Source organism: Marmota monax, unplaced genomic scaffold (assembly GCF_021218885.2).
Source record: "Marmota monax isolate L192 unplaced genomic scaffold, Marmota_monax_Labrador192_F-V1.1 WCK01_AAM20220418_F8-fsc00022, whole genome shotgun sequence".
In the NCBI taxonomy this organism is placed as follows: domain Eukaryota; kingdom Metazoa; phylum Chordata; class Mammalia; order Rodentia; family Sciuridae; genus Marmota; species Marmota monax.
In genome coordinates, this window is record NW_026695215.1 from 677,336 (window position 1) to 687,300 (window position 9,965).

Below are 9,965 nucleotides of genomic sequence, written 5' to 3' on the forward strand. Positions count from 1 at the left end.
TCAACCAATTCCTAAGGAAGGCGGGGCTTGACTGTTCTACCTACTGAAGGTCAGGCACTGGGCCCAGATGCCGGGCGGTGAAGTGTAACATAAAGAGGCCATGAAGGAATTCAAGTCTTAGGTCCAAACACCATCCCATGGACACAAGAGCTCTTGGGAAACACCGACAGCAATTTTAAAAGAGAGGTGAGGACCTGGGACATTGTTCCATGGTGTGCACACCTGAGGCCATGGGTTCAATCCCTGGCACCTCGAAATCAAGTAAAGAAATATGGCAAAGCCAGTGGCTAACTTACACTGTCTTCCCCTCTTTGTACACTCTGCACATTCTAAGGAGGCAAAATCTGGCACACAGTGTATCTATCATATGCACCTGAATTTGAATCCCGGTCCGCTACCCAGCGGCTCTGTGACCCCAGGAACGGTTGTGGCCTGTGTTTCCAGTTTCTATTTTTGTGCAATAGGAATCATATCCTGACACCTCCACGAATGGATGGGACATAATATATGCACAATGCCTGGCCCCAGAGAGGCCCCCAAGAAAGAGACAGCTGAACTCGCATTGTCTTTTCTCCTGAGATGTCTGAGAGTCGCCCTTAGAAATTAGAAGAGAAAGCAGAGCAACAAACCATGAGAACAACCTGGGGTCATCCTCCCCAGGTGAAGTTCACGCAGGAGGCTCAGGTCCCACTTAGGCCATCCTCATGCTACGTGAAACATGCCACCCAGGAGGACCAGTGCCCCGTGGGACTTCAGGAAGCTGCCTTCACAGAGGTCCAGGGTGGGGTAGGGTGGTTGGCCGGCCGACAGAGTGGCGGGTGGGGAGAGGTCATGGAGGGAGCTCAGCCGCCTCCAGAGGGGAGTGAGAAGTCCCCCGTGTGCTGCTGACAGCAGGTGACTAGAGATGACAGTGACATCCTGCGTGTTCCTAAAAGCTGAAAGAAGAATCTTGGGCGTTTTCACCATAAGAAATGATCAATGTTTGGGGACATAGCTACGTGGATCCTGACCTAGGTCATACACAGTGTACACATGTATCAAAACATCACAGGGTCCCCTGTACACATGCACAACTTTTAAGGTTTTGTGTATCAGTTAAAAATAAATTTAAATTTTAAGACACTTCTTTAAAGAAAAAGAAGGTGCGGCTGTGCGTGCCAGTAGGTGTTGGGGGGGGCGTGGGGTCGGGAAGGGCTGGGGTGAGGCGCACCCTCCAGAGCACACACCCAAAGGGCCATTCTCAATGCTGGTGCCCTGGGGAAGGATGCTGGGGCATTGACAGGGAAAGGGAGACAAAGGTCCCTCCTCTGGGCTGGGCAGGGAGAACCAGCTTCTCCTTCCTCAAAAGCGTTTTCCCAGTTGGAGGATCAGTTCTGGGTAGTTCCTTTTGGGGGGTAAAGAACATACTGATCATTTCTAAATTTCTTGCCATTATCAGTTTAAGGACTCAGACCTGGGGAAGAGGGACTTTCCAGTGAGGGTGAGGGGGAGTCTCCAGGAAAAGCAGACAGAGGAAAATGTGGGAGACGGGGACCAGCATCTCTGCTTCTCCTCCTCCTTCCTTCTCAGCAATGCTGCCTCAGTCTTGGGGTGTCTGTGGCTTCCCCTGCCCTCCGGAACCCACTGACCTGTCCACCCAGAATCCACCATCCACTAGCACCTTCTTTGATCTGTGATGTCCCACCCAGAAAGTAAAAGACAGTGACAGGGAAGAAAAGCAGCCTCACTCTGATAAGGAAACTTGTCTGGGCGCCGATTACCAGTAGCCATTGTATGAGTTTGAGGAGCGCGTGAAGGCCGTGAGCTCACCACCCTAATGATGAGGCTGAAATCCGTCCACGGAGGGAGACTTCAAGAGACACAGGAAGGGTCACACAGTTTTAAAGCCGGGAGGACCTTGTCTAGAACAGCCAGCCTCTCATTTTATAGATCATAGAGCATTTGAACTGGAAGAGATGTTAAGAAATCACCTAGTTTCACCTCCTTTTTATAGATGCAAGAAAAAAAAAATCAGCGAGCTTCTGAGATTGTCTAATGCCCAGAAATGGAGAGACTCACACACATCCAGTTTGCTTCACTCTGGTCACGAGGGCTAACTCCACATTTGTGAAGGGACTCTTTGTGTACCCACCATTTCAGGCCCCGGTTTGCAGAGTGCCAGGGTGAATAATACACACCCTGCCTTATTGGGGACTAGGGTCTCCTGCAGGGAATACTCATTCTCAAATACTTGCAGGTGTTCTGAAGTAATCGTGCAAATGTCAAGGTCTAGGAAGGCTAGAGGATTGTCAGGCTGAAGACGTTCAAGGTCTTTGTTTTCACACATTACTGCTCAGTATTCCATTGGGTTGCTTTTGTTTCAATAAAAAGAAAACTCTACTTGTTGGACTGTTTTCCTAGATGAAGGAGACTGGACAACAGGGCCCCTGGGCTAACAGGCTGGCGGCCCACATGGGCCAGGCTGGCAAGTAAGCCTTCCTCCTCCGCCTCAGGCAGGGCAATAGGAGAGAGGCAGAGTGTCCAAATGGTGACCAGTGGGTCACCAGGGGCAGGTTGGGTCACAAAAGGCAAGCTTACAGGGGACCACAGAGGTGAAGTACCAACTCTCAACCATGGTCACAGAGACCCTGAGTCCCCAGGATTCTGTTCCAAATACACTGGGGAAGCCACATGAGCAGTACCAAAGTGGTTTCTACATCCCCTCCAGAGTTCGGTCCTGTTCTTCCTCTGGTAACGAAACTCTGCTCTTCAAAACTGGGAAGATTTTCCAAATCTCTCTTAAGAGTCTCACAAAATTTTAATCATAAAGTCCAAATTAAAATGCTTTTCAAAGGATGACTAAATTTGCAAGCTGTGATACATGACTGGTTAAATTTTATTTTCACATTTCAAAAGCAAGAGATTCCATATGTTTTCACCAGCTCATTGAACTGTCTTGGCAATGAACAGATCCATCCGTATATCGAGGAATGATTGATACCATATGATTCTTGGGTATCGCATTTTGATGATGTTCCACAGTGTTTCAAATCACCAAAACAGAAACCCACCCACACACTCTGAGCTCCAAACTGGCAGTTTTTTTGTCTTGTTGGCTACATTTGGAGTTTAAACATCATCATTAAAATTTTACAGGTGACATATCAGGAAAAATTAAGTCCGCTGGTCATGCCGCCTTGGAAGGAAAACATTCCTTCATTATAATGAATGGAATTGTGTCCTAGGTACGAATGCTGTGACCTCTAGAAAATGAACCACTGACCCACAGTGGATGAGAATCCGCCAGAGTAAATGAGGCAGAAGCTCTCCCAGCATAGCTTCGCCCGCTCGCAGGGCAGAGCCCTGTTGTAATTAAAAGAGATGGAGCGGTCAGCAGGGAGCACTAATAGGGACAAATATGACCATGTCGCCAGCCTGTTGGTCTCCTCCAATCCACATCCTCACCTTACGGCATATACTGGGTTTAAAAGCGACACAAACATCACACATGAAAATCACACGCATAGACCTGTATAGCAGAGCCAAGCCAAACCAAACCAAAATAAGATCATAAGAGCACTCAGAACATGCACATCGTCAATGGCCGATTTATTCAGAGGTCATCGACATCTAAATCTATACTGTTCATTCAAGGGCCATGAAAATTGAAGTGTGGCTAGTGTGAATTGGGTGCACACACCAGAAATGCACACCAGACTCAAAGATTCAGCACAAGAAAAACAAAAGAGAATAAAATATCCCGGTAGTCTTTTTTTAATAGTGATTATATGTTAAATCGGTGGCATCCTGGATATCTTGGGTTAGAGGAAACACACCACTGAGCTCACTTGAGCTCCAACTTCTTGCTGTGCCCTCACATGGCCACTAGAACGGTTCTCATTACACACATGGCTGGAATTGACAGCTCGGGTTGTATTTCTGTGGGCCATTGCTGATCTAGCTGTAGTCTGGGAAAGCAAAGTTCAGCCATACAGCAGCAGCAGATAGAGTCATACTAACCAATGACAGTGCAAGGACAGGACCTGCCACTTAGATCAGCTGCCTTCTCCATTGCTCCTACCCCAGGCAGCTTCTACGGAAGAACTTTCTAAAGGAACAATGGGAAAAGGGGGGAGTTCTGGGAAATGTGCTGTGCCCTCTTCATCAGTTCAGTTCAAGAAGAAATGGGAAAGAGTCATTGACCTGAGCTCTCTACAGGCCCTGGACTTGCTGGAGAAAGCCATGCTGAAGGAGACAGGGTAAGGCTCTCATTCTTTATATCAGCAGGGTGGATGCTCCTGTTAGTAAGAAGCAGGGCACTCGCCTGCTTAGAAGATGGCCTAGTGAAACATTTTTAACCAGGAATTGAACCCAGGGTTGCTTTATTACTCTTATTAATGAGATACATCCCCAACCCATTTTATTTTTTACTCTGAAACAGCGTTTCACAAAATTGCTGATGCTGGCCTTGAACTTGCAATCCTCCTGCCTCAGCCTCCTGAGTCCCTGGGATTACAGGCCTGGGCCACTCACTGTAGTGAGTGACAGGCATTTCAAATGGAACAATGAGAACCAGAAAGCCAATTGTAATGGGAGCATAAACTTCCAAGGGTGAAATATGCCCCAAAGGTACATTGACCAGAAAGTTTTAAGAGGGATGCTTATTTAAGTGAGCATCGTGATCTTTGAAGTTCTCTGGATCAGTTTATTCTACAGTTTCCCCAATGTTATTTTTCCTTCCAGTGAACAAGATAACTTCTGTGCTTCCACAGAAAAACGTTACTTTAGTATCCTTCTCTGGGCCTCACTAAAATGAGGGACGTTTTGACAAGTGTCTTACACATGGTTTATGCAGAGGACGGCACAGTTTATGGTACACAGAGAGGGTCACCACCACAATGCAGATGCACATCTCTGGAAAGGGGAGGAGGTTCAGGGTATCCTGGACACTAAGGCAATTCTGTGACAGATTGGGGGCTTTTAGTCCTCCGAAAGCAAGCAGAGGGGCACCTGGTTAGAACAGCTTCGCAAACGGATCAGCACAGGAGGGCTGGCCACTAAAGTCACCCATCTAGCCCCAAGAATGTGAGAGGATTCAAGGAGACGCAGTCTGCCAAGAACCTAATGCGCAGTAAGTGCCCAGAAAACATCTCGTTATTGTTTTGAATCATGTCGAGTAAAGTTTATCTCCGTCTCAGCTCAGTAAGTGCAAGGGTTCCAGAACCTATCCTGTGCGTTCCCTGATGTGGGCTAAGTCATCTGGAGAAGCTGCATCACGCTTTAGCAGCCCTGACTCATGGTTAAATCATCTCACTCATCCTTTTTCCTTTTTCATTTTTAATACAGTTGCAAATCGCCCCCTAAGGAAAGCTGGTCAACGCCTGCAGCCCCATTACCTTAGTGAACTAAAACCACTGGGAGAAAGAGTTGAGAAAGAGTCGGGGTCCACTTCCTCAAACCTAGTTCATGATAATGTCTTGAAAAGCTAGAGACGAATTCTTAGGGATTTTCTGGATATGAAAATTCATATCACTTTGTGGCCTGTGTGAGTTGAAGGTTGGTGCCCCATGACTAAAATATGAGGAATGTTACAGAAAAATAAATAGGCAGCAGTGAAATTTAATTAGACACTGCATATGTTAATAATAAATTCAATTAATTTCACCTTCTACCTATATTGCAGGAGAAAAGAAACCCAGGCAAAATAATAATTCATTTTAAATGCCTCAATTGGTAACCTCCTTTCCTGAAGAGTGATTTATGCAGTAATTTACTGACTGTCTTCCTGAGATTGTTCCAAACCAGCCCTTTTGAAATAATAATAACTTTTGAATGTGTGTTGTGAGAGATATAACAAATGACTTCTTATTAATTTTCATTTAATGAGTTGCCTATTCACATGGTAATTTTTTTTAAATTCTCTTCTTAAGATAAACAGGTTATAAATACTGTGGATAACACTTCCATTTCACAGAAAAACACGACAGGAAAATCTGTCTCATATTTGCTACATGATTGGAAGGTCAATCAGTTGCAAATTTTCTATACTAAATAGGCATTATTTCTCTCCCAGTCATCCCAGCAGATCACTTTGAATTTCTGTAGCCAAGTGATTTTAAATTGATTAAAGGTGAGAGCAGACAGCTAGCAGGAGCAAAGGTCTCAGCAGGGATGGGCTGAGGTCCGGGCAGGTAGGACTAGTTAAGGAGCCAGACACTGGCCCTTTTAAAGATCAAAGGCATGAAAATTATTCAAATCATTTCTTAAGGCTTTCCTATTTCCCCAAGTTCCCCTTTTTAAAAGACCCCATAATTTCCTACACAAAAAGTAATATTTAAGAATCTTAATTGCTTATACTTTCAAAAAGCTTAATTACAAAGCAATGAATTAACTACATGTTCTCATAATAAAAATAGCCAGAATGAAAAAATTAACAAAATAAACAAATTAAACAATCAAAACTAGGAAGAAGAAATTGTTCAGAGTCCTGGGTATTTCAAACCGTTCACACGGGTTTAAACAGTCCTGGAGTAGACTGGATGAGACTCCCACACCATTCCTCGCCACAGTTGGAAGAGCACTCCTAAAGTTCTAAAGGATTCAGACGCCATGCTTACTTACATGAGAAGCGAAAGGGCCTTGCTCCTAACCCACACTGCCTCACGCCCTGTCCGTGGAAAAGTCCATACTGCATCTCACCCCTGAACTTGTCCAGCTCCTGCCCAGAGGCATTGACAAGCAGAGCCCCGGTTTTGCAGAGGATGGTGGCTTTAATCCACAATGGTGTTCCCAGGGCTGTCACAACTCCGAGGGCACACACGAAACTTAACACACCAGCCGCGCAGAAAATGATTTTCTTCTGTTGGTTTGGCATGATGAGAGATGGCCTTGCAGAAGGAGCAGTTCAAAGGCAGAGCTTGGTGCGCCCGGAGAAGGGCCTGCCCCTCTGGCTGCATCTATTATAGACGATGAAGGGACAGATGCTGGCTGCAGGGCACCCCCACTGTGGACGGGGCTCCTGCCAGGTGGCACGTCAGTGGACAAAGGCTTCCTCGTCACTCATTCCTGCCTTCTCTCCCCTTCCACTGCTTCTCTCTAAATTGAAATCTCCGGACTAAAAGATCTATAAAATAAAACTCCTTCCAGCTGCCTGCGGGTGTCTCCTCGTGTGTCACTTAGTAAGAAGGTCTAGGGTAACAGATGGAGTCCTCCCTGTAACCTGAGAGGCACCTTGTGCCTCAGCCTGCTGTCGTCTGGGTGGCTGGAGTCCCCACAGATGCTCAGCAACTCAAGATGATTGTTTGCTGCTGGGTTTTTCTGTCGGTTTTGGTTTTGGTTTTGGCGGGTGAGGGGCGGAGTGCTTTGGCAGAGGTCGGAGAGCATGTGTAAATGTGGTTCATTGATTTTTTTTCTTAAGGATTTAATTGTAGTGGAATGAAAGCCTCACACTGCCTTGGGTCCTGCCTGGCTGCCAGACGGGTACCCCAGAGTGTGTCCCCCTCACCTCCATCTCTTCCAGATCCGTGGTTGAGAAGCCATGTATCAGTAGAGAATTTGATTCCTGTTCCTCCTGGCATGTGAATATGTGGAGACCTATGGGCAGACACGTCTGTTTTATCACGTTCCTTCAGAGCGTTTGGCTGCTTCTGAATCATAGCAAGGGACTGTGGTTCTAGGTGCAAAGACCATGAGACTCTGTCAAGGTGAGGGCATTTTAATGGAAAGGGATTGTGGTCAGATGGAATCCACCACAAGAACTGGGGTCCCAGAGAAGGTGAGCCAAGAGACAAAGTCACAAACAGGATCATGTAGCAAAACAGGTTTGGCTGACCTGTGGCTAAGAACTAAAGCTCGGGATACAGTGACAGCTTCTTAACTCTGATGTCCCATGGAAGTCCTCTCTCTACCAACAGATACAGGTGTGCTATCAAACGCCATGTCACAACACTGAGCGCCAATGTAGGAAGTTCACTTTTAGTACGAACGCAGTGTGCCTGGCTCTTTGCTAAGTGTTTCACCTAAATTATGTGAATTAATTCTCACAATGATCACATAAAATGAAGGAGATGATGACGATATCCCCATTTTATAGGTAAGGCAACTGAGGCCAGAGAGATCAGCTTGTGGAAGAGGGTAGTGGAGTTGGGGCTCAAATCCAGTTCTTGAAACTCTGGGTTTTGGGGTTGTCCTAAGCAAAGCCCCCAATCTTGCAGAGATGGCAAGCTCTTTGTTTGGAGTTGAGTCGGCTGGGCGTAACCAGGGCAGAGTAGCCCTTTATGCATCTGGTTTCTGAAGAACACAGATGTCTGCAGGCAGAACTTTTGATGTTGTCCCAGAGCACTTATTAATTCTAGTATCTATTCTCTTGATTCCCCTTTAAGCATGCCAGCTTAGAAGAAATTAATAAATGAAGATTTATGTCACCATTGTTGGGCATAAATGAGTGTCTACATTAAGCACACCCAGAAGGGAACTTTGGGATGTGCTCTAAGAGAACAGGTGAAGTCAGCTGGGCTACCCCATCTTATTGATTCCTGGAGGCTGACGCTAACTGTAGACCTGAGTGCCTTCAGGGCAGAGGAGAGAAACATAATCCACAGCCGGCAGGGAAGGGACAGGTGTAGGGATTCTCAGGAAGCACTCAAAACGGGGCTTCACAATGTAAGTAAGCCTTTCTATTTTGTGAAACTTGATATCAAATAAACAACTCATTACAGATTTTTTACTATCTAATAAATTCTCCACTGGATTTAGAGTAATGGTCGTCATAGTACAAGAAGAGGGCACTAGTGCCCCTAGTAAGTACTTACCTAGGGTCTATGTGCCCCACCCACCCCAGAAACCTTAGCTGAAGATGTCTGAGGAGAGCTAAGCTTGTTAAATCAACACATTTGGTCACTGTAAAAGACAGCATTTCCAAACTTGGGTGCGGAACTTACCTGTGATTCACTCTATGGTATTCATACTGCCGGGGACAGGATGTGTCCAGAGAGGCAGAGTGAGCACTGCACAGAGTTTGGTTAACCAAAACCCACCCCGTGTGTCTCAGCTGTCCACTGAGAGGCCCGAGTGTGGACCACAGAGAAGGCGGGTCTCTTAAGTTCTGAAGTTTGCATCTGCTCAGAGGGAAATGATCTCGGGTCTGTAGAGATGGGAAGAGGAAGACGACTCATTCATCTTGTATCCTGAAGTATGTCCTTCCTGATGCTTATTAAAATTTCCTTTCTTTAATGAAATAATGATACTTGAATTTTTAATGTCCTTACCTGACAAATTAAAAATGGCCTGAAACCCACCCTTTGCTCTAACTGCGTGGTTCTCAGCTGTGGCTGCTCGTTGGAATCACTCAGAGAGAATTTAAGCATATTGATGTCTGCGTTCTCCCCACTGAGATTAGATTTATTCGATTTTAGAGTGTGGCCCTAGGTGGTGGCAAGGTACACTGAGGTGGAGAGCTCCTGCCCTACCACCCATCCCACATGGCCACCTTCTGATCGCTAACAAGACTCTGCCAGTGTCGCAAGGCAGGAATACCCAGCCACGGATATCCTGCGGACCACAGAGGAATAGTCCCATGGTAACTTAACAGCTAGGCACTAATATTTACAGTTCAAGCTTTTCTGAAGATTTTCAGCCCCAAGAGCATGTCGTACTAGGAGCGTGTTTAATGGGTCGGGTTTCAGCACACCCAAGAATGATGACCAGGCCCTGGATCATGATCTACCCCAGATCAGCCAGTGAACGTCGGGAGTGATGTGTCCTGGTCATGTGCACAGCCCCCTCGGGTCCCACGCCCACCTTGCCTCTTCTCTGTGAAGCTTCCTTTCAAACGCCAGCCTCCGCCACCCACGGGCTGCATAGTAGTGTGTGATCCGCCCTCTGAGGATGACAGAGGGAGCTGGCACTCATGCCTGACAGCCGTCTTTTGAGATTTCATCTCAGATGGCTTGAATGACAGTGATGACACATTCTCCTCTCAGTCTCTC

General features: G+C 46.4%; 1 protein-coding gene across 1 annotated transcript in view; it reads right to left on the bottom strand.

The window, feature by feature from the left end:
• Clrn1 (clarin 1) overlaps window positions 1-7,228 on the bottom strand; it is a 31,430-nt gene extending 24,202 nt beyond the window's left edge. The window contains exon 1 of the mRNA XM_046431933.2: window positions 6,601-7,228. Coding sequence (XP_046287889.1) covers window positions 6,601-6,853 — 253 coding nt within the window. The 5' untranslated portion in view covers window positions 6,854-7,228. The remainder of the gene's footprint in view (window positions 1-6,600) is intronic.
• Between the last annotated feature and the right edge of the window lie 2,737 nt (window positions 7,229-9,965).